Here is a 24,821-nt window from a genome sequence, read left to right on the forward strand (position 1 = left end):
TGCACGAATCAAGGTTGAGTTTAGGGTTTCACCAGCCTGTCCTCCTCATAGAACGTAGAACATACAGTGCAGAAGGAGGCCATTCGGCCCACCGAGTCTGCACTGACCCACTTAAGCCCTCACTTCCACCCTATCCCCGTAACCCACTAACCCCTCCTAACCTTTTTTGGACACTAAGGACAATTTAGCATGGCCAATCCACCTAACCCGCACGTCTTTGGACTGTGGGAGGAAACCGGATCACCTGGAGGAAACCCACGCACACAGGGGGAAGAATGTGCAGACTCCGCTCAGACAGTGACCCAGCGGGGAATCGAACCTGGGACCCTGGCGATGTGAAGCCGCAGTACTAGCCACGTGTGCTACAGTGCTGCCCATCACATCACACTGGATAAAAGCCGAGAGACCCACTATCCAGGCATTTAATAGATGCATCAGCAGGAATTTATAAACCTGACTTAAATTCAAGGAAACAAATTAAACTTTAAATCCCTTGATTTTTTAAAAAAAATTTAGATTACCCAATTATTTTTTCCAATTAAGGGGCAATTTAGTGTGGCCAATCCACCTACTCTGCACATTTTTGGGTTGTGGCGGTGAAACCCACGCAGACACAGGGAGAATGTGCAAACTCCACACAGACAGTGACCCAGGGCCGGGATTCGAACCTGGGACCTCAGTGCCGTGAGGCGGTTGTGCTAACCACTAGGCCACCGTGCTGCCCTTTAAATCCCTTGATAAGTGGCATGGATTTTATTATTAAGGGATGAGTATCTGTTGCATTCTCACAAATCTTGTTTGATGTCATTGAGAGCACTGGTCAGCTTCCGTATTTTGTTCTCCATGGTTTTTTTACCATTTGCTGTCTCTCGAAGAAGCTGACACATTTCTTCTTCCACTTCATAGATCTAAAGGATTTAACGTATGATTACATTTTATCTTGAAAGCAGTCGGTATATGAGTTTTTGAATTTACATGAAAAATATAAAGTATCTAGTCGCACACTAATAACGGTGCACCCAAAATGCTAATACAGCAAGGAACTTAAGTACATAAATTATTGGGCTTAAACACTTAACCTGTTATTTGTTCCTGCTTACATAACAGATTACTATAAATGAACAGGGAGTTCAAAAGATATTTGCTTGCTCACAATGTGTGCAAAATACATGGACCCTGGAGCCGTGAAGCAACTGTGCTAACCACTGTAGTACCATGCCACTCAGGTATGCAATCAGGAGGCAATTGCCCTGGGAAATAACAACATCAGCTCTGCACCCCATGAAGTCTCATGACACGGCCAACAAAACCTCCTGCTGATTACCACGTACCATCCACCCCGCAATGAATCAGTACTCCTCCACTTTTAACACTTTTTGGAGGAAGCACTGAGTGTGGCACAGACGTTAAATGAAATCTGGCTTGGGGACTTCAATGTCCATAACCAAGAGTGGCTCAGTAGTACCAGCACAGACCGAGCTGCCCGAGTCCTAAAGGACGTAGCTGCTAGATTGGGACTGTGGCAGATGTTGAGGGAACCAACAAGAGGGAAAAACATACTTGACCTCATCCCCACAAATCTGCCTGCCTCAGATGTATCTGTCCATGACAGTATTGGTATGAGTGACCACCGCACAGACCTTGTGGAGTTGAAGTCCCATTTTCACATTGAGACTACCCTCCATCGTGTTGTCTGGCGCAACCACGTGCTAAATGGAATAGACTTCGAACCGATCTAGCAACTTAAGACTGGGCAGCCATGAGGCGCTGTGGGCCATCAGCAGAATTGTACCTGAGCACAATCAGTGTAAACTCATGGCCCACCATCTCCCCCATCTACCATTACCACCAAGCTAGGGGATCAATCCTGGTTCAATGAAGAGTGCAGGAGGCTATACCAGGAGCAACACCAGGCATACCGAAAAATGTGCTGTTAACCTGGTGAAGCTACAGCACAGGACTACTTGTGTGTTAAACAGCAACAAATGATCAAAGGATCAGATCTAAGCTCTGTAGTCCTGCCATATCCAGCCATGACTTGCGGTGGACTACACAACTCACTGTGAGAGGAGGCTCCACAAATATCCACATTCTCAATGATGGAGGAACCCAGCACATCTGTCCAATAGATAAAGCTGAAGTATTCTCAACAACCGTCTGCAGTTTTCAGTCAAAAAAAGCAAATCAGGTCGATAGACACCATGAGCCCCCCCACTGGACGTTCCCACATAAGGATTGCATGGCAATTGCTCAGGAAGTGTAAACAAACGTCCTCTGGACAATTACCCTGCTCTGGGAACAATTGAAAATGTGTATTAAATCACAAACTTTGGATAGTTCTGACTGTGTTACATCAATAATTATCCAGTAAAAGTTGGAAGAATTAAAAACACTTCTAACTTCTGGGTATTTATTGTACTGACCCACACCAACCCTTTTACAGGGCTTTCCCCCACACCCCACCGAACTGCCAACTACAACATGAACCCTTCGCCACGTGACTCCCCCACACTGGACTTCCATTCCCTCTGCTCCCCAGGGGACTCTCCCAAACTCTCAACTACCCACCTCCAAGCACAACTGGACCGTCCAACTGCCTGATCTCCTCCCCCCCCCCCCCCCCCACAACTGCCTGACACTCCACTCCCCCGCCGACTGCCTGGCCCTCCACTTCCCCCGACTGCACAACCCTCTATCCCCACTGCATGACTCTCCACCCCACCCGCCGGCCCTCCACCACCCACCGACTGCCCAACCCTCTATCCCTGGCCCACCCAACCCCCTCCCCCCAATCACATGACTGCCTGGCTCTGCACCCCCCTGCTAGCTGCCTGATCCTCTAACCTCTCCCCCCAACTACCTGACCCTCTCCTCACAAACATTGTACCCATTTACCCTACAAACCTAGCTTCTCTGTGGCTTGAAATGGATATTATTTTCAGCAGCTAATGCAGTGAAAGGGGGGGGGGGGGGCTTCTTACATTTGATTCTGCAGAGCTTGACTGAAGGCCTCAGTTCTCACCCAGCCTGAGTTAGATGGTCATGTGTGATGGGATTGAGAGGATTTGTCAGGTAAAAAAAACTAGGAGCAGACTGGGAATCGGACTGATTTCCAGTCCATGGAAGTTCACACCCGTCAGACCAGGACTTCCCAGCCAACGTTGCTGCTTCAAGCAACACCACCTAAAATAGATTATCTGGCAATTGATTCATTTGATGTTTGTGGGACCTTGCTGGACATACGCTCACTGATGCATATATTTAGATAAAAACTGTAACTATGTCTGAGGAGTAATTCTTTGATTTCAAAACACTTTGGAATATTTCAGGGATTGATTAAGTGCCACAAAGTTGTTCCTTCAGTGTACAGTGGACAATGAAGAGTAAGTGTTACCTTTTCTTTTGCTGCTTCAATTTCTTTTTGCTTTTCATTGGCCAGTTGCAGAAGTTGGGCCTGCTGAGATACCTGTGCGGTCTCAAGCTGGTGCCGGAATGCACTGTCCATGGAATGAAGTTTCTCTACTGCAGCCCTAAATGATTTTGAACAAACACCATAATGTGAAAAAAAATGCTCGTCAACCAATATTAAAACTCAAATAAAATGGAAAACTTTATGTTGTTTTATACAGGCTACAGACATGTGATCAGAACAGATTATGCAGACACGCAAAACTGGATCACAAACATTGTCAGAATCTTTGACCTTGCAAGGAAACAGAAGTTACTTTGACAATTCAACTTATGAAGGCGTGCAATAGGAACATAATACTGTAACAATGAATTGAATTGCAATTGAATTGTAAAACAATTCAAAATGCTCCAAGTTGTTCTCTTATTGAAAAAGGAAACAAGATATTATGCTTTATATAGGTTTTAATTAATTTGTAAATTAAAATTGGAGACTAGATGAGGGGTTCCGAACTACCACAAGTTAAATTTTATATTTTAGTTAAATTGTTGGGGTTTTTCCCAATTTGTCAAGAAATATACAACAGTATAAAAAAGGAAACATTTTATATTTGATATATTTACGCATGGCTTGTATGGAAAAGAGGATGCTGTTCTTCAAACTCTCCAAAATACGGATCATCATCTATCTCTTATTAAAAGTCTTTATCTGTGACCTCCTTAAAACTTACTTCCTGCTGTCCATCTGATTGTCATGAACATTTATTCATTCATCCAAATTTAAAATGGAAACTGCTGAACTTGTCACTCTGTACTTGCATAACCTGGCCAGTTAGTGGCGCTGTATTAGTTTCCCCACATCGCAGCTGATGCCTGCTGAAAAACCTTCATCTAACTTATTTTGATTTTTTTCCCTTTACAATTACTGGCTTTTCTAATGTTCAAAACCCTCCTGCTTGCTGCCACCCTCCACATCCCTCCGGCTCGCCGAACCTCTGCTTGCTACTCTTTCCTGCTCACTACATCCCTCTCACATGCCGACCCTTCTGCTTGCCGTCTCTCTCCTGTTGACTGACCGTACTGCTTGCTTCCTCTTGTCCACAGCTAAGGTTCAGGGAAAGGTAAACCATGAGCACAAGAGAGCAGCAGAGAGAAGTAGCAAGCAAGAGGTAAGTTGAAAGAGTTAGTACTGCAAGTTGTTTAGAGTCAGTAAGAGGATATTTGGGCCAGTCAATTTCAAGGCACCCAGTAAGTTTTTAATGTAAAAATTGCATACCAGGAGCACACCCTCTCTTATTACATGTTTTTCTTTGGTAAAGCGATTTTCGTTCAGCAGAAGTAGAATGAGAGAGAGTGCAAAAGGAAGAAAACAAACTGATTACACAGTTGTAGCACGGTAGCACAGTGGTTAGCACTGTTGCTTCACAGCACTAGGGTCCCAGGTTCGATTACCGGCTTGGGACACTATCTTTGTGGAGTCTGCATGTTCTCGCCATGTCTGCGTGGGTTCCTCCGGGTGCTCCGGTTTCCTCCCACAAGTCCCGAAAGACGTGCTTGTTAGGTAATTTGGACATTCTGAATTCGCCCTCAGTCTAACCGAACAGGCGCCGGACTGTGGCGACTAGCGGCTTTTCACAGTAACTTCATTAAAGTGTTAATGTAAGCCTACTTGTGACAATAAAGATTATTATCATAGCTTTGGTTTTGTGCTCTTTCAATCAAAATAATTAAGAAATGTTAGGGTCCCAGGTTAAGAGTAAAGGTATCAGAGCTGATTGATGAGGTTACTTGTTGAGTTAAAAGTGTGGGAGCAAAAGGATAAAGAGATTCAGAAACTCAACAATTGAGCAGAAGAATTAGTTATTTAATATAAATATAATCTATTACAAATAAGAGTCAAGGAAAATGACCAATGAGCAATTGTAAAGCAAACTTTGCTGCCATGTCATTGAATATCAACCATTTACAATTCATTTTTATATCATACATAGCATTGCTGGTATAGAAATACAAAGCTAGACTTATGAAAATTTTTATAGTTGCCAATACTTACTTCTGAGATTGCAAAGCTTTGTCTCTCTCCGCAACAAGTTTTTTTTCCTTGGCATCAAAGGTTTCTTTCATCTGTTTGACTTGTGTTTCCAGTCTCGTCAGTATTTCTGCTTTATCTTGCCACTTTTTATTGACAGCACTGTAAGAACAAAATAAATTTTAGGAGACAATAACAGCTGCTAGGCAGGTGTTGATAATTAACAATAGTTTTTTTCAGAATTGGCTGACTGGGCTGGTTTCGCTCAGTGGGCTAGACAGCTGGTTTGTGATGCAGAGCAAGGCCAGCAGCGCAGATTCAATTCCCATACCAGCTTACCCGAACAGGCGCCGGAATGTGGTGACTAGGGGCTTTTCACAGTAACATCATACTTGTGACAATAAAGGGTTATTATTATTACTATTTTTTTGACTGTTCTTCAAGTTAACAAGTTGCCTGGACTAAGTAAGGGTGGAAAATGCAGGTGGAGGTACTGGTCACAATCTTTCATTCCTCCTTATATACAGGTGTGGTGCCAGAGGACTGCATAATTTCAAATGTTATACGCAAGAATGTACAAAATAGGAGAAAGAGACCATTTGGCCCTCAAACCTGGGGCGCGATTCTCCCAAAGGGAGACAAAGTGCCGACGCCGGAGTGAAAACCAGAGTGTTTCACTCCGGCGTCGGAGGTCGCTCCTTGCCCCCTATTCTTCCACCCCTAGGGGCCAAGGAATAGCGGCGTGTCAATCTCGCATGCCGGGCCTTGGCGCCCGCGTCAAAGCGGCGCCGCCTGAATAACGCAGCCGGTGGTGCCTAAATGACGTCACCTGCGTATGCGCAGGTTGGCCGGCGCCAACCCGCGCATGCGCGGTTGCCGTCTTCCCCTCCGCCACCCCGCAAGACATGGAGGATTGATCTTGCGCGGCGGCGGGGGGAAAAGAGTGCGTCTTTCAGAGACGCCGGCCCGACGATCGGTGGGCACCGATCGCGGGCCAGACCCCTCCTGAGCACCCCCCTGGTGCTCGATCCTCCCTCCGCCCCCCCACAGGCCTCACACGCAGCGGTCGCGCGCTGTTCACGCCGGCAGCGACCAGGTGTGGTTGGCGCCGGCGTGAACCGGTCGGATTAGGCAGGCCGCTCGGCCCATCCGGGCCGGAGAAACGCCACTCGACTGGAGCGGCGATCCTCCGAGCAGCCTGTCGCAAAACGCGACACGCCATTTTTGGGGGGGGGGGGGGGGGAGAGGGAGGAGAATTGCGTGCGGGTGCCAGGGCGGCGTGGTGTGAATCACCCGGCACTCCGGCGATTCTCCCACCCGGCGTGGGGGTCGGAGAATCGCGACCCTGATCTGCCATTCAAAATAATCATAGCTGATCTTAAGAAGTCTATAAAGGAGTGTCAGGATAAACCCAGCAGCTCTAGGCCAGTCAGTTTCAACTCGGTAGTGGAAATGGATTTGTTAAAGGCAAATAGTGTTTATACTAAACTGACTTGCATTTTTATGACAAGGAAACAGAGGTGATCAGTACGGGTAAAGTAGTTGATGTGGTACATATGGAATTCCCAAAGGCATTTGATAAAATGCCACATAAGCCAGCAAAATTGAAGCCCAAGTTGAAACAAAAGGGAAAAGGGCAGGATAAATATGAAGTTGGCAGAGTGATAGGAAATATCACTCAGTTGTTTTTTTGGGTTTGAAGGAAAGTTTGCAGGGATTGCTTTTCTTAATATATACTGTCATTGATTAATTCTGGAGATGTAGGCTTCGGTGATATTTGTTGCCCATCCTTAATTGCTCTTAAACTGTGTAGCTTGCTAGGCCACTTCAGAGGATGGTTAAAAGTCAACCACATTACTGTGGGTTTGGTGTCACATGTAGACCAGGTCGGGTAAAGTAGTCAGATTTCCTTCTCTGAAGGATATTACTGAACCAGATGGGTTTTTACAACAAATGACAACAGTTTCATAGTCACTATTGCAGAGACTAGCTTTTAATTGAATTTAAATTCCACTGGCTGCCATGGTGAGGACTAGTCTGGGCGTCTGGATTACTAGTTCAGTGACATTACCACTATCTCTCCATAAATTACCTAGACTTGTGTGCCCAGGACACAGCCAGTTAATAAGCCATATGGAAACCTGGGCTTTATAAATAGAAGCACAGCCTACAAAACCAAGGAGGTTATGATGAACCTTTATAAAACACTGGTTGAGCCTCAACTGGAGTACTGTTCCCAATTCTGGGTATTGCATACGAGGGAGGATGTGAAGGTTTCACCAAGGGTGCAGAAAAGATTTACGAGGATAGGATGACTGATGGATTGAAGAACCTTTGAGGTTATTCTCCTGAGGGAGAGAATGGTTAAGAGGAGATTTGATAAAAGAGTGTTCAAAGTCAGGAGGGATTTAAAGAACAAAGAAAATTACAGCACAGGAACAGGCCCTTCGGCCCTCCCAGCCTGCGCCGATCCAGATCCTTTATCTAAACCTGTCGCCTATTTTCCAAGGATCTACTTCCCTCTGTTCCCCGCCCGTAAAGAGAGTAAATAGACAGCAACTGTTCCCACCGGCAGAGGCAAAGAAACATAGGGCACCAATTTAAGGTGGATGGCAAAAGAACCAACAGTGACATGAGGAGAATCTTTTTTACTTGGAGATTGGTTAAGATCTTGAATGCACTAACTGGGAGTGTGGTAAAGACAGATAGTATTGAGGTTTTCAAAAGGGAATTGGATAACTGAAAAGAATAATGTTGCAGGGAAAGGGTGGGGGCAGAGTGGGACTAGCTGAGTTGCTCTTGCCGAGAGCCAGCATGAACACGACTGGCCTCTTGGCCTCATGTGATATAATCATTCCATGATCCAAATCTAGAGTAACTGCAGGATTTTTTATCAAACCTTTTCTATTTATGGTTTCATAGCAATTCTGATAAACAGATGATGCCACCTCTGATCCAGAGACTGTGCCTTTCAATAAGCTGCCTTTAGCAGAAGTATGCAACTCGATAATTAACAATTATCCAACTTGCTGTGCTTACTGAATTAAATGCTGTCTCCCACTGCACTACCTCAAACCCTTGGGGATTACTGTTATTGAACACAGACCAGGGTTTACCAACTAAAGCAGCTAATATTTATTTTCCACAAAACAGACATGAAGCAGAAATGCAACTAGCAATATTATAGGATATAAACTAGAATTTAATGAAAAAACCTACACAGTGGTTCAACTGTCCTTTTTAAGGATATCTTCAGATTAATAAAATTTTATGCAAATGAACATTGTCTGTTTTCATTATTTGGCATCACATTCAAGAACATTTGTTTCTGCCGTAGTGCAATGCAGTGGAACTCAATCGACAAAGAATAAAGCGGTATTTTGTCTGATCACATACTCACAAGAACAGCTGAACTGAAGCAAATTTCCTCTTTTGAAGTTGAGGTTTTCATCTTATTAAACAACTTGCATCAAACTGGCAATGCTATGATACTGTATATATTATATATGGCAATGCTATGATACTGTATATATTAAAAATGACAATGCTATGATACTGTATATATTACATATGGCAATGCTATGATTCTGTATATATTACATATGGCAATGCTATGATTCTGTATACATAATATAGATATGAAATACATTTTACAAACACACAGCTTGACAAATTCAACCAGACACTGTGCAGGCAAATCCGCATATATCAGTGCCAGTCCCAAGCCCGGATAAACGGGTGGGTTAGTGGCAGAAAGGACACCTGGCTGTAAAAGCGCCTGCCAAATCCAAAAGGCGGTTGATATGAATGGAAATGACACCCACGTTAGGGCTTATCGTGCATGCAATGCGCAGGGTACCTGCTCAAACCTGGTGAAAAATGGGCAAGGGTTACCGTCGAGTAGGATGGCTAAAGAAGAAAGCCAGAGAGAGAAGTGAAAAGGTGACCAAACTCAAAATAACAAGTCTAAATATTGGTAGCCTGACAGGGAGAAACATTGAAATAATTGACCTGTTGTGGCAGAAACTAAGCACCGGATTTCATAAAATCCTTAGTGTAGAAAGAGGCCATTCAGCCCATCGAGTCTGCACTGATCCTCCACCTAAATCCACATACCCGTCCACGCCGTTCTGGTTGATGTAACTGGAAGACATGCAATGGAGTCTTATGTAATAGAAACATGCTACTGAAACTGAAAGAAAAAAATCTACAAGACAGTTGTGAGGCTGTCCCTATTATATAGTGGGGGAACTTGGGCAACATCAAGAGAGGAGCAGCTACTAGATGCAAATTAGGTTTGGATGCTGAGGTGGGTGTGTGGAGTGATGAGAAAGGACAAAATCAGGAAGTAGTACATCAGAGGGTCAGTGAAGATTTTTGGAGAAAAGAAAGTAGCTGAGAAGAAAATGAAATGGTATGTTTATCTGTTGCGGAGTGGGAGGGGAAATGTGGTGAAGCGAGTTCTGGAGATGGGACTACCGAAGGAGAAGAGGGAGGCCTAAGACTAGATGGAAAATTGCGGTTTTGAGAGAATTAAACGCAGCAGCAATGGAAGAGGAATGGGTGATTAATAGGAGATGGTGAAGGGTGATTAACCAGCATTGTGGCAACCTCAAGTAAAATGAGAGAAGTCAATAGAAGAGGACAGTTTGACACATTCCCCCCAAGTGGTGGTGTTCAAGTTGGACAATGTTATGGGAAACCTAGGGCGAGATTCTCCGCAAATGCGGAGAATCGTAAAGGCTGCCGTGGGACAGGCCGTGACCCACGGCAGCCTTCACGGCCACTTCCGGGGCCAATTCTCCCCCCCCCGGGCGAGGCTACGACGGTCGTCAAGGTCGCACGTCAAGCGTCACGGCGGCTGACGATGACATCAGCCGCGCATGCGCAGGTTGGACAACGCCAACCCGCGCATGCGCAGTTGCAGTCTTTCTCCTCAGCCGCCCGGCAAGACGTGGCGGCTTGATCTTTCCGGGCGGCGGAGGGGAAAGAGTGCGTCTGTTTTAGACGCTGGCCCGACGATTGGTGGGCACCGATCGCGGGCCTGTCCCCTCCCGAGCACAATCATGGTGCTCCCCTGCCAATCGGGCCTCTAGATGCTCCAAATGGGCATCTGCCGCACGTTTCACGACGGCAGCGAGCAGGTGTGTTTGCTGCTGTGTTGAAATGGGCGTGAAGGGCCGGCCGCTCGGCCTCGGAGAATCGCCGCAAAAAACGGCGAACGGCGATTCGTGGCGTGGGTCGGGGGGGGGGAGAGAATAGCGGGAGGGCGTGAAAAATGTCAGGAGGCCCTCCCGCTATTCTCCCACCCGGCATGGGGGGGCGGAGAATCGCACCCATAAACTATTGTCTGGTCAGACCTCAACTTTAACTATTTGCCCAGATTTCCTTTTGATATTCACAGAAAAGCTCATAAGAGGACTTAGTGATGAGACAACTCTACATGAACCTTGGCATTTCAGACTTTAAAAAACAGCAACTAGAAGGCTTCTCCCAGAGGTAAATAAAACAGTAATGCTAAATAAAGAGACATACTGTCGGGGCAGAAGTATGATTAGCACTGAAGCCTCATGGTGCCGAGATGTGCAGGATAGTTGGACTGGCAACGCTAAACTGCCCCTCAATTGGAAATTTTTAAAAAAAAGTGACACTGTCAAAGCTTTTCGTCTTGCCCTTTCAGGTCAGAACTGCAAGAATACCAAATCTCAAAGAGAACAACAATTTATGCTGCATGAGAAGAGGGTCCTGGTTGGTTGGCAAGTGGACTCAATTTTGGAGGCGTTACTATGGAGAAGGCACCATGGAGGAGTTAACTGCCAAACCTTTGTTTAAATTCAAACTAGGCAAGTCAACTTTGATTGGGCAAGGCATCGCCATGGGGAGTGAACCAGGGAATGGCTGTCTCCCAAGGTTTTGTTTAGTTGAAAAATGCACAATGCATGGGCATGTTCCCTCTGTTATGAAGCTTCTTGCATGTGTAAGTGAGTCAAACTGCAAGCCCGACTGATGATCTTAAATTGATTGTTAGCCCAATTCTTAGCACAGTCAGGATTGTTTCGTAAGTGCTAAAAAAATCAGAGAATCACATCTAATGTTGGACACTATGGGGAGATTTTCCAGCTGCTTTGCGACCGGCACATATCCCACTATGTCAGGATAATCGGGTGAGCCCTGAAACGGGAATTGAACCAGATGCCAAGCAGTTTGCGATGCTCCCAGTTCCTTTCAGTAGCCATAATTTAGTTCATGCCTGAACTAAAAGTCTGAAATGCCAAGGTTCATGTAGAGTTGTCTCATCACTAAGTCCCCTTATTGGGCATGAACCAGATTAGCATAGTTAAATTTTCATTTCAATATACAGAATGTGTTTTAAGCTTGATTCTCCCAGCTCTTGCAGTTCTCCCACCTGCTAGCACAATGTGAAACCAGCGTGAATCACTACTGGTCTCCACAAATGGAGACCAGACATGACGATCACGCCAGGGGGCTCAGAGGCCCGATTGTGGCACATGGCAGGTACTTCCAGGGGCAGCGCCAAGGGGCTTGGCCTGAATGGGGAGGAGCATTAAGGGGCAGAACATGAGGCAGGGCAGAGCGGGATGCTTAGCTGGTACCAGCGATTGGTGGTGGTAGTGAGGGGGCTGGTGTCGGTGATTGGCAGGGCCTGATGCTGGCAATTGCAGTGGGGACTTTAGCGTTTTTCTGAGGTTGAAGCGCCATTTTTTAGGTGTTCAACCTTGCCCCATTCCTCTCAATGCTAGTGCACATCATACCTCCCTCCAAAAAATGACTACATGCGAAGGGAGAGGGTGGGAATCGCACCAGAACAGCTGCCGCGATTCGCAATGATTTTCGTGCCGGAAATGACACTTGGGCTGCGATCTTCCCAAAAAGGAACAAGTTCCTTGAGTGAGCACTTTTAGCCGCGTATTTCCTGGCACTCGCAGTGCTGAGAAACATATGGATATTCAACTCAACTCGCTTTGAATAAGGGGTCTAAACGGGGAACGCACGGCCAAGGCCGCACATAATCCCGTTTTTTACAATGGCGAGTTCTGCTTTCCGGAACTCCCCGTTGCAGGGAGAGATCAGGACATCATTTTTAAATGGTGCCCCGATCTCTGGGGCCCCGAAAAGAATCCCTGATCTCCTCGCCCCACCCCTGCCGGAACACAGCATGGGAGGGTCTCCCTCTCTCTCTCTCCCCCCCCCCCCCCCCCCCCCCCCAGTCCCACGATGGGCAACCCGGGCCTGATTGGGTGCACTAAATGCCTGCCTGGCACCTTGGCCGTGCCAACCTGGTAACCTGGCAGTGGCACCTGGGTACCCTGGCAATGCCTGGCTGGCACTGCCATCATGGCAGGCTGGAAGTGCCAGGGTATCCAGGTGGTATCAGTAGTGCCAGGGCACCACCCTACCCTGGGGGCTTCTAAACACGAGAGCCTTTCCCTTTGGTCCCCTTTTGTGGGGATCGGTGCTGAACGGTGCTTGCCAGAGGTCCCAGAGGCGGAGGGATTGAATCCCAATGCCTCAGGTAGCTTGGGAACTTGCACATTAGAGTGAAGCTTTACTGCCTCGCTCTAATATGCAGATTTGCCAAAAACTCATTCAGCCCATTGTGGGTGGGATTCCCCTTGCAACGTCTCATGAGATTGCGTTGAGAGCCAGGTAGATCCCAGGTGCGGGGTCTCACAGTTTTCACCGGCCTCGCAGTGCCGTGGTGAGATGCTTTTCCGGTGCAGCGTGGCCGGAGGATTGCGCCCTAAATAGTTTTTTTGGGAAACATCCATCTGATGTTGGAGTTTTGCAAGCACAGGCTGGTTTAGTACCACCATTACTTTGCCTATTGCGAACAACCATAGGGACGTGCTGTTTGATATGATGCACCAGTTTTGGGACATATAGCCTACATATCTGGCATCACTACGGTACTGAAATTCATGTATTATCACATATTACTTATTGTGAGGTAGGCTGAACATCTTTTTGGCTTGATGGCAGTATCCTGTTAGTACAGAATCACTTGTGTTGCTACTGCACAGTAGCAGTGTGAAACGGCTACCCTCACCTGCTGCTGAAATTTCTGAGGCTCCTTACACCGCCAGGGCAGGCCGAGGTAGGCTGGGCACTTTTCAGGCTCAAATGTGGTGTCCTTAGGTTCATTCATGAGTTTGTGTGGTAGACAGTGAGCAATAATCTGATTGGGTGGTCATTATCCTATGGGATAGCTTAGCTGCACCCCATTACGCCATCAAGCGCACACACTGTGCAAATGGCTGCGGACCTATTTATGGGGTTGTTGATAAGGCCAATCTTATAACGTGTGGAACCGATGGAATCCCAACCAATATAAACTAGGCTTTTGTTATAGTAGTAAACCCATTGGGGAATTTCTGAATAAGCGCACCATTTCAAAGGTGAATTTGAACGCAGGATGGAAATCATCAAGGTGTGTAAGAAAATTTTAACACATAGCAGCAAATGTATCACCTACATATTAGAAATATGCAATGGGAGGAGGTTAGGGTCATTCCATCTTAAAACATGTTTCTCGTGGATACCGACAAAGGTGTTTGTGAGAGCTGGGCCTAGTGGGGTTCCCATGGCAACACCATCTATTTGGGCATACATAGTGTTGATAAGACTGGACTCACCTGTGCGAGCTGCCAAATTCATAATTTTGATGAAAACAGATTTGGACAATGCTGGAGTGTCTAGATCATCATGATATAGTGCTGTGGTTCATATGACTATGTTTACTCCCAGCCAGGGAAAACGTCCTTTCAGCATCTTCTCTGTTAATCCGCTTATGAATGTTATATGTTTTACTGAAAATTGCTTCTCATTTTTCAAAATTCTAGCTAATATAGGCCTAGTCCACTCAATCTCCTTCAAAGGACAATCCCCTCATCCTAGGAATCAGTTTAGTTATTTTTTTTGTTACTCTAAGGCAAGTAGATCCTTCTTACAGAGACCAAAACGGTACACAGTATTGCAAGTATAATCTCACCAAAATCTTAAACGGTGCAGTCAGAATCCTTTACTCTTTTACTCCAATCTCTTTATAATAACATATGAAGCGTGAAATGGAATAAGGTAGCTTTGGTGCAACCAGGGAACAACTTAGTAGGGAAAGGAAAAATTGCCCGAAAAGACCAGGTGAAAACAATGGAAAAAGAGAAAATGAATGATTAGTGTTAGAACTTGGGAAAAACCGGGAGAAGAATGAAATTTTTTGCAGATAATGTACATGTCCATCACAAAAATGTATTGCCATGAGTTAAAGAAGGCAAGTATCGGAGGTGTCTGGAAGTATAGTACTAGAAATTAAGGGCGCGATCTACTGGCCATGTCCCGCCTGAATGGGGATGCAAAGCGGTCGGTATATGCTGGGAGAAGCCTCTTCCAGGATCTTTCCAGCTCACCACGGTGTTAGATCTCACAAGACAGCGTGATCTGGATTTGACAAATCTGCATATTAGAGTGAGTAGCTAGTCTCACTCTAGCTATTAGAGTGAGTAGCTAGTCTCACTCTAATATGCAGTTCACCTGATCTACCTGAGGAATTGGGATCTAACCTCTTCACCGTGGAAACTTTAGGTGAGCGTCTTTCAGTACTGGTCCCAACAAATGGGGACCAGGTGGAACGGCACTGGTGGGGTGGGAGGGATCTCCAAGGGGATCGTAGGCCCCCGAGTGATTGGCCTCCAGGTAGTGTGGCATCTTGGCACTTTTGGCATCTGCCCGATTGGCAGCCTGGCACTGCCCAGGTAGCACTGCCACGATGCCAAGCTGCTGGTGCCAGACTGCAATTTTTCCCGTGCTGCGGTTGGGGCCCTGTGAATGCCCTGCCATTGTGAGGTGGGATATGGGAGCGGAGGACCCCCCCTATAGGTGAGTTGGGGCTTGGGGGGGGGGGGGGGGGGGGGGGGGGGAGTCAAGAGATTAGGGTACAGGATCTCCTCCTGCACTGAGGAGGTCTGAACAAAAGAACAAAGAAAAGTACAGCACAGGAACAGGCCCTTCGGCCCTCCAAGCCTATGCTGACCATCCTGCCCATCTAAATTAAAATCTTCTGCACTTCCAGGGTCCGTATCCCTCTATTTCCATCCTGTTCATGTATTTGTCAAGATGCCCCTTAAATGTCACTATCATCCCTGCTTCCACCACCTCCTCTGGCAGCGAGTTCCAGGCACCCACTACCCTCTGTGTAAAAAAACTTGCCTCGTACATCTCCTCTAAACCTTGCCCCTCGCACATTAAACCTATGCTCCCTAGTAATTGACCCCTCTACCCTGGGAAAAAGCCTCTGACTCTCCACTCTGTCTATGCCCTCATAATTTTGTCGACCTCTATCAGGTCGCCGCTCAACCTCCGTCGTTCCAGTGAGAACAAACCGAGTTTATTCAACCTCTCCTCATAGCTAATGCCCTCCATACCAGGCAACATCCTGGTAAATCTCTTCTGCACCCTCTCTAAACCTCCACATCCTTCTGGTGGCATGGCGACCAGAATTCGACACGATACTCCAAGTGTGGCCTAACTAAGGTTCTATACAGCTGCAACATGACTTGCCAATTCTTGTACTCAATGCCACGGCCAATGAAGGCAAGCATGCCGTATGCCTTCTTGACTACCTTCTCCTCCTGTGTTGCCCCTTTCAGTGACCTGTGGACCTGTACACCTAGATCTCTCTGACTGTCAATACTCTTGAGGGTTCTACCATTCACTATATATTCCCTACCTGCATGAGACCTTCCAAAGTGCATTACCTCACATTTGTCCGGATTAAACTCCATCTGCCATCTCTCCGCCAAGTCTCCAAATGATCTAAATCCTGCTGTATCCTCTGACAGTCCTCATCGTTATCCACAATTCCACCTGTCGTCTGCAGACTTACTAATCAGACCAGTTATATTTTCCTCCAAATCATTTATATATACTACGAACAGCAAAGGTCCCAGCACTGATCCCGGCGGAACACCACTAATCACAGCCCTCCAATCAGAAAAGCACCCTTCCATTGCTACTCTCTGCCTTCTATGACCTAGCCAGTCCTGTATCCATCTTGCCAGCTCACCCCTGATCCTGTGAGACCTCACCTTTTGTACCAGTCTGACATGAGGGACCTTATCAAAGGCCTTACTGAAGTCTATAGAAACAACATCTACTGCCCTACCCCTCCATCAATCATCTTTGTGACGTCCTCGAAAAACTCTACCAAGTTAGTGAGACACGACCTCTCCTTCACAAAACCATGCTGTCTCTCGCTAATACGACTACTTGCTTCCAAATGGGAGTAGATCCTGTCTCGAAGAATTCTCTCCAGTAATTTCCCTCCTGGATGCTCCTTCTAACTCTGCCCCGTCCAAGCCCCCAGCACTAAGTTAGTCCAAGTCAATATTGGGGAAGTTAAAGTCTCCCATCACAACAACCCTGTTGCTTTTACTCCTTTCCAAAATCTGCCTACCTATCCACTCCTCTATCTCCCGCTGGCTGTTGGGTGGCCTGCAGTAAACCCCCAACACTGTGACTGCACCCTTCTTATTCCTGATCTCAACCCATGTAGCCTCGCTGCCCTCTGAGGTGTCCTCCCGCAGTACAGCGGTGATATTCTCCCTGACCAGTAGCGCAACTCCTCCACCTCTTTTACATCCCCCTCTATCCTGCCTGAAACATCTAAATCCTGGAACATTTGGCTGCCAATCCTGTCCTTCCCTCAACCAGGTCTCTGTAATAGCAACAACATCATAGTTCCACGTACTAATCCAAGCTCTAAATTCATCTGCTTTACCTGTTAAACTTCTTGCATTAAACATATGCACTTCAGGCCACCAGTCCCGCTGTTTTCAGCAGCATCTCCCTGTCTGCTCTTCCTCAGAGCCATACTGGCCCTATTCCCTAGTTCTCCCTCTATGCTTTCACCTTCTGACCTATTGCTCCGGTACCCACACCGCTGCCATACTAGTTTAAATTCTTCTGTGTGACACTAGCAAACCTTGCAGCCAGGATATTTATGCCTCTCTAGTTTAGATGCAACCCGTCCTTCTTATACAGGTCACACCTGCCCCGGACGAGCTCCCAGTGGTCCAGATAGCAGAAATCCTCTCTCCTACACCAGCTGTTTAGCCACGCATTTAGCTGCTCTATCTTCCTATTTCTAGCCTCACTGGCACGTGGCACAGGGAGTAATCCCGAGATTACAACCCTGGAGGTCCTATCTTTTAACTTTCTGTCTAGCTCCCTGAACTCCTGCTGCAGGACCTCGTGCCCCTTACTGCCTATGTCGTTAGTACCAATATGTACAATGACCTCTGCCTGTTTGCCCTCGCCCTTCAGGATGCCCACTACCCATCCGGAGATATCCTGGACCCTGGCACCAGGGAGGCAACATACCATCCTGGAGTCTCTTTCACGTCCACAGAGGCACCTATCTGTGCCCCTGACTATAGAGTCCCCTATGGCTATTGCTCTTCTGCGTTTTGACCCTCCCTGAACATCAGAGCCAGCCGTGGTGCCACTGCTTTGGCTGCTGCTGTTTCCCCGTTAGGCTATTCCCCCCAAAAGTATCCAAAGTAATATACCTGTTCGAGAGGGGGACAACCACAGGGGATTCCTGCACTGACTGCCTGCCCCTTCTGGTGGTCACCCATCTCTCTGCCTGCACCTTGGGTGTGACCACATCTCTATAACTCCTATCTACGACGCTTTCCACCACCTGCATGCTCCTAAGTGCATCCAATTGCTGCTCCAACCGAACCACGCGGTCTGTGACGAGCTGCCATTGGTTACACTTGCTGCAGATGTAGTCGACCGGAACACTGGAAGCATCACAGATCTGCCACATCAGTTGGACCACTGCACCCCGTTGAGTGATATTTAAGCACTAATTAATTAATTTAAAATAAACACTTGAATTATTGTTAGATTGAGTTACAATTAACTACATGACTCTGACACTAGATGATTTTTACTGTCTGCCGTGCAGAGCACCTCACAGCAGGAAATGGGACCAAGTACAGCCTTGGTAGGGCATTCCCCGCTGAGGCCCTTGATTGCAACAGATTCCCATTTGATAGTGTAATCTTTTTCGGCACCACGAGTGCCGGGAAACACCTGGCTACATACACTCGACACGGGACTCTGTTGCAATTCGGTTAGAATTTTATATTAAATTTTATATTAAAAAATCCATCCTTTGAGAGATTTGAAATCTACAGTAATTGATCCAAGATCATTGACCACAGTGAGACTTATTAACTTTGGAAACTAAAATAGAGCATCACAATATTATTCAGCTGAGAATATAGCTGTGCAGGAATGGTACTAATATTTAGCATTTACCTAAATGCCATTTTTGTTTCATCCAGCTCGGTTTCTTTTTCTTCAAGTTGTTGCTTTAGTTCTTTTTTGCGCTCTGAAAGTCTCTCTACATTTTCTCTGAGATCTTGTGAAACAGCAGCTTCATCCTCTAATTGCTCATGGAAGGTTCTTTTGTCCTGCAGATTTTCCTCACGAGCTTTCCGAATCTGGTCATCTCTCTCTTGCAAACCCTGCAGGGGCAAATAATATATTTTTCTTATATTTCAGTGCCTAGTCAGGAGATAGGCAAATCACAATCATATCTATATTAATAGGCTATTTACCCTTAGAGATACTGCACAATAAGTGATTAAAACTCAAATCAATGATTCATTAGAATTTCCCCAAATATGAAATGGACATCATTTATATTGCTTTTCATCAATAAATTACTGACACTATAACTTTTCCATTCAAAGTTGCTATCTTGGTCACATAAAGCAAGACAAACTAGTTATTTGATGCCTTAATGTGAAATATGCAGGATACAGAATTGTTGAGGCTGAGTTTCTGCAAGCCTGCACTGGTTTTTGCAGGGTAGTTGGCTCAAAACTAACCAAATCAGCATAAAAGATTGAGGAATTTCAAGCATAAATTATGTCCAGTGCAAATTAAGTTGCACAAATCTTGTTTGCTGAAAACAGGGACCACACACAAAATGAGCTATGGCCCCAGATGGAATTAATCATCATGAAAGTTTCTGTTCACTGAGCTTGTTTGCAGAACTTCAAGGAGGCCAATTGTACAAATGGGTTGAGTGCAAACTTGAACTATAACTTCACTTTGGAAAACTAGCGCAATATGTGCCCAGATTGCCGAATGTGGCCAAAGCAGAAATAGTGTTTAGTTAGAATAGGGTGCAGGTATGAGGCAGGGACAGCCAGGCTATTATGTTCTCTCTTCCAGGCAGATCCTTATCTCGTTGAATTGGATCCCATTACAGCAAGCCTGAGGGCCAGATTTTTGCTACTGAGGCGAGTAGCTCGAGTTGGGGAATTTCCCCTCGGTTTAAAGAACTTCCTCGCACACAATATTTGGTCAGGAGATTGAGCAAGATGGAGTTGGGCATGCTTATCTCAGATACAGATCTTGGGTGGCCACGGAGGTGGGTGAATACCAAGGTGAGCTGATTAAAAAGATTTCCTCAGTTGTTTTAGAAGTGTTAGGCCTTCTCACCCTCACACCTCAAACCCCCTTATGTATAGTTGCACATCCATTTTTACAGGATGGGGGCTTCGCTGGCTTGGCCAACATTTGTTGACCATCTCTAATTGCCCTCGAGAAGGTGGTGGTGAGCTGCATTCTTGGACTACTGCAGTCCATGTGGTGTAGGTATACATATAAGGGAGCGAGTTCCAAGATTTTGACCCAGCGACAGTGAAGGAGCCGCAATATATTTCCAAGCCAATATGGTGAATGGCTTGGAGCGGAACCCACAGGTGATGGTGTTCGCATGTACCTGCTGCCCTTGTCCTTCTAGATGGTAGTGGCCGTGTGTTTGGAAGGTGCTGCCGAAGGAACATTGGCGAGTTCCTGCAGTGCATCTTGTAGAGGTAGAGGGAGTGAATGTTTGTGGAAGGGGTGCCAATCAAGCAGGCTGCTTTGTCCTTGATGGTGTCAAGCTTTTTGAGTGTTGTTGGAGCTGCACTCATCCAGGCAAGTGGAGAGTATTCCATTACACTCCCGACTTGTGCTTTGCAGATGGTGGGTACGTTTTGGGGAATCTGGTGGTGAGTTGCTTGCCGCAAGATTCCTAGCCGCTGACCTCCTCATGTAGCCACAGTATTTTTATTACATAGAATTTACAGTGCAGAAGGAGGCCATTCGGCCCATCGAGTCTGCACCGGCTCCTGGAATGAGCACCCTACCCAAGGTCAACACCTCCACCCTATCCCCATAACCCAACCCAACACTAAGTGCAATTTTGGACACGAAGGGCAATTTATCATGGCCAATCCACCTAACCTGCACATCTTTGGACTGTGGGAGGAAACCGGAGCACCCGGAGGAAACCCATGCACACACGGGGAGGATGTGCAGACTCCGCACAGACAGTGACCCAAGCCGGAATCGAACCTGGGACCCTGGAGCTGTGAAGCGATTGTGCTATCCACAATGCTACCGTGCTGCCCAGTCCAGTTTAGTTTCTCATCAATGGTAAACCCCAGGATATTGATGGTGGGGGGTTCAATGATGGTAATGCCACCCATTGAATGTCAAGGATGATACATTGATTCTCTTTCATTTGAGATGGCACTTGTGTGACAGAGGGCCTCCTTCTCCATTATTGTGATTCTGTGAATATTAGTTTTCACTTTTCAACCCAAGCTTGGATTTTGCCAGGTCTTGCTGTATTTGAACGTGGATGCTTCAATGTCTGAGGAGTCGGGAATGGTGCTGAACGTCATCAGTGAACATCCCCACATCTGCCCTTATCTTGGGAGGTCATTGATGAATTAGATGAAGATGGCGGGCTTAGGACACTACCCTGAGGAATTCCTGCAGCGATGTCCCAGAACGGAGATGACTAACCTCCAACCACATCCACCTTGCTTTGTGCTAGATATGACTTCAATCAGTGGAGAGCTGTCCGATTCCCATGGACTTCAGTTTTGGAAGGGCTCCTTGAAGGGAATGGGACAACTCATCGCCGCTGACTCATCGCCAGCCCAACTCATCGCCAGCCCAACTAAAAATAGAAATTCATGGTGTGCTCAATAAAAATTAATGGAGGTGAAAAGACTTATTTTATGTTATGAGAAATACCGCGTAAATATTCAATAGGAATCCTTTCATTAAAATTTTGGACTATCCTAAGAATGCGGTTATCAGTATCTAGGTATCTTTTTAATTTTGCTGGTGGTGCACTGCCAGCTATAAGCAATTCCAAATAACAGTCTCGTCCTTTTTGAACTTTTCTGAGTGCATTAATGAATTTCCATATTGTAGGATGTTCCATCCCTAATTCCATTTGTAGTTTTCTGTTTGCTGCTTCTGCGTGGTTGTTGGTTCTGTCTTCATGATTTAAAGTTCGAACATACAAATTCCACATTTCCATTGGGAAGAGTGGGGCACGTCTGCTATTTCCGCGTCTGTTTAACCGACCTATATAATTGTTTTCGAGCCAATTCAGGATTGGCAAATGCTCTGTAGATAATTCGTCAACTATGGCATCAATATAGGAATCTATATGTTCGACAGGGACAAATGAAAGAGCCAGTATCATCTTGACTTGTAACGAAAACTTGCTGTCGTTATTATAACGGGAAGTTAGACCCGAAGCCGCAATGTGCTTCTGCATATTTTGACTAAGGTGAAAGAAGCACCCTTTTAATTCTACGTTTGGAAATATTTCTTTGATTGCACTAAATGCCGCGAGTTCAAAATCACATACAATGTATGAAGAGGCGTTGCGTTGCTAATTGAGTAATTTGTGGATCTAGTTAGTCGGTAATTACTTGTCATGTATTTGTTTTTATTATTATTGTGGGCTGGCGATGAGTTGGGCTGGCGCTGAGTCGGCGGCGATGAGTCGGCCGCGATGAGTTGTCCTAGACCCCTCCTTGAAGCCATGCTCGACACATGCTGCTTTGGTGTCAAGGACAATCACTCTCACCTCACCTCTGGAGTTCAGCTATTTTGCCCATGTTTGAACTAAGGTTGTAATGAGGTTAGGAGCTGGGTGACCCTGGCATAACCCAAACTGAACAATGAGCAGGTTATTGTTAAGTGCCAGTTGAAAGCACTATTGATGATCCCTCTTATCACTTTACTGCTAATTGAGGGTAGACTGATAGGGTGGTAATTGGCTAGCTTGAATTTGTCCTGCCTTTTGTGTACAGGATACAGCGGGACAATTTTCCCCATTGCCGGGTAGATGTTGTAGCTGTACTGGGACAGCTTGACGAGGGGTGTGGTAAATCTGGAGCAAGTCGTCAGTACTATTGCCTGAATATTGTCAGGTATCACTGAATTTGCAGTAACCAGTGCCTTCAGCCGTTTCTTGATATCACGTGGGCTGAAGACTGACATCTGTGATGTTGGGGACCACTGGAGGAGACCAAGATGGATCATTCACTCGGCACTTCTGGCAGAAGATTCAGTGAATGCTTCAGCCTTGTCTTTGGCTCTGCTGTGTTGAGCTCCTCCATCATTGAAGATGAAGCTATTTGTGGAGCCTCCTCCTCCAGTGGGTTATATAATTGTCCAGCACCATTCACAACTGGATGTAGCAGGACTGCAGAGCTTAGATCTGATATGTTGGCTGTGGGATCACTTAACTCTGTCTATCACTCGCTGCTAATGTTGTTTGGCATGCAGGAAGTCCTGTGTTGTAGCTTCACCAGGTTGACACCTCAGTTTTCAGAATGCCTGGTGCTGCCCCTGCATTCTGCACTCTTCATTGAACCAGGGTTGATTGCCTGGCTTGGTGGTAATGGTAGAGTGGGCGGTATGCCAGGCCATGAGGTTACAGATTGTGGCTGATTACAATTCTGCTGCTGCTGATGGCCCTTGGCACCTCAAGGATGCCCACTCTTGAGTAGCAAGACCGTTTGAAAAATGAAAATCGCTTATTGTCACGAGTAGGCTTCAATGAAGTTACTGTGAAAAGCCCCTAGTCGCCACATTCCGGCGCATGTCTGGGGAGGCTGGTACGGGAACCTTTTCTGAATCTATCCCATTTAGCACAGTGGTAGTGCTACACAACACAATGAAGGATATCCTCAATGTTAAAATGGCACTTTGTTCCCACCAGGGCTGTACAGTGGTCACTCCTACTGAAACTGTCATGAATAGATGCAGCTGCGGCAGGCAGGTTAGTGAGGATAAGGCTCAGTATGTTTTCCCCCCATACCTGCATTTGCTGCAGACCCAGTCCAGCAGTTATGTCCTTTGGGATTCAGCCAGCACAGTCAGTAATGGTGCTATCGAGCCACTCTTGCCAAAATGGCACCTGCATGGCTTGAAGCATAAGTGTATATGCATGTTTTGGACGTCATTTTAGGCAAATGGCAACCACATTGTCAAAAGCTGGGTGCTATGGGGCAGAATTTTGTGCCAACTGCTTTACAAGGATTTTAGAATGAGAATCATACTTCTTTAAGTTTTCTAATAGTTTCTGTTTGGTCATCCACTATCTTCGTTTTTATCTTCAAAGTATTCATGTCCTGTTCATTTTGTTTTTTTAGAGACTCCATCTCTGAAGTTAACATTTCAATCCTGGCCTGGAGCCTTCCTCTGTCTTGAGCCAAAGAACTGCCTGTAAAAGAAAAAGGACATTGACAGGTACCAGTAAAAAATACAAAATGCATTTACTAACACTTTTAATATATTGAATTGCATTTACATAGTGAAGCCTATTGCAGCACGGCATGGTTAGCACTATGGTTTCACAGCGCCAGGGTCCAAGTTTCGATTCCCAGCTTGGGTCACTGTCTGTACGGAGTCTGCACATATTCCCTGTGTCTGCGTGGGTTTCCTCCCACAAGTCCCGAAAGATGTGCTATTAGGTAATTTGGACATTCTGAATTCTCCCTCAGTGTACCCGAACAGGCGCTGGAATGTGGCGACTAGGGGCCTTTCACAGTAACTTCATTGCAGTGTTAATGTAAGCCTACTTGTGACAATAAAGATGATTTTTTAAAAAATTGTATAAGACGTGCATGATTCCCATAATAAATATGAATATAAACTACAATCACAGCTGGTCTGGACAGCTATTGTATTATTTATTATCAGGTAAACAAGTCAGACTATTTACTGAGCCTTTTAATCCCGTTATCAGTTTTCATGATTTATATAATCTGGGCACTCAATTCTCATTGACACTTCTCTATCTCTTCTCATTTCAAATCTTTTTGCTTCAGTTTTAAATAGCCAACTTCATATTATAATTTGATTGAAAAACTGGATCCGCCACACTGGATATAATTTTTAAAAGCTTCATATATATCAGTTACAAATTAATTTGTGAGGTAAAGCATAAGGGTGGCTCTCGAGACAGGTGTGCAGAGTGGAAAAA

General features: G+C 45.9%; 1 protein-coding gene across 1 annotated transcript in view; it reads right to left on the bottom strand.

Annotated features, from left to right (window-relative positions):
• Window positions 1-259: 259 nt before the first annotated feature.
• lrrcc1 (leucine rich repeat and coiled-coil centrosomal protein 1) overlaps window positions 260-24,821 on the bottom strand; it is a 173,503-nt gene continuing 148,941 nt past the window's right edge. Inside the window, 6 exon segments of the mRNA XM_038809142.1 lie at window positions 260-498; window positions 740-908; window positions 3,395-3,530; window positions 5,462-5,599; window positions 18,782-18,990; window positions 23,896-24,059. Of these exon segments, the coding sequence (XP_038665070.1) occupies window positions 786-908; window positions 3,395-3,530; window positions 5,462-5,599; window positions 18,782-18,990; window positions 23,896-24,059 (770 nt within the window). The 3' untranslated portion in view covers window positions 260-498; window positions 740-785.

The sequence above is a fragment of the Scyliorhinus canicula genome, chromosome 10 (genome assembly GCF_902713615.1).
Source record: "Scyliorhinus canicula chromosome 10, sScyCan1.1, whole genome shotgun sequence".
Taxonomy (NCBI): Eukaryota; Metazoa; Chordata; class Chondrichthyes; order Carcharhiniformes; family Scyliorhinidae; genus Scyliorhinus; species Scyliorhinus canicula.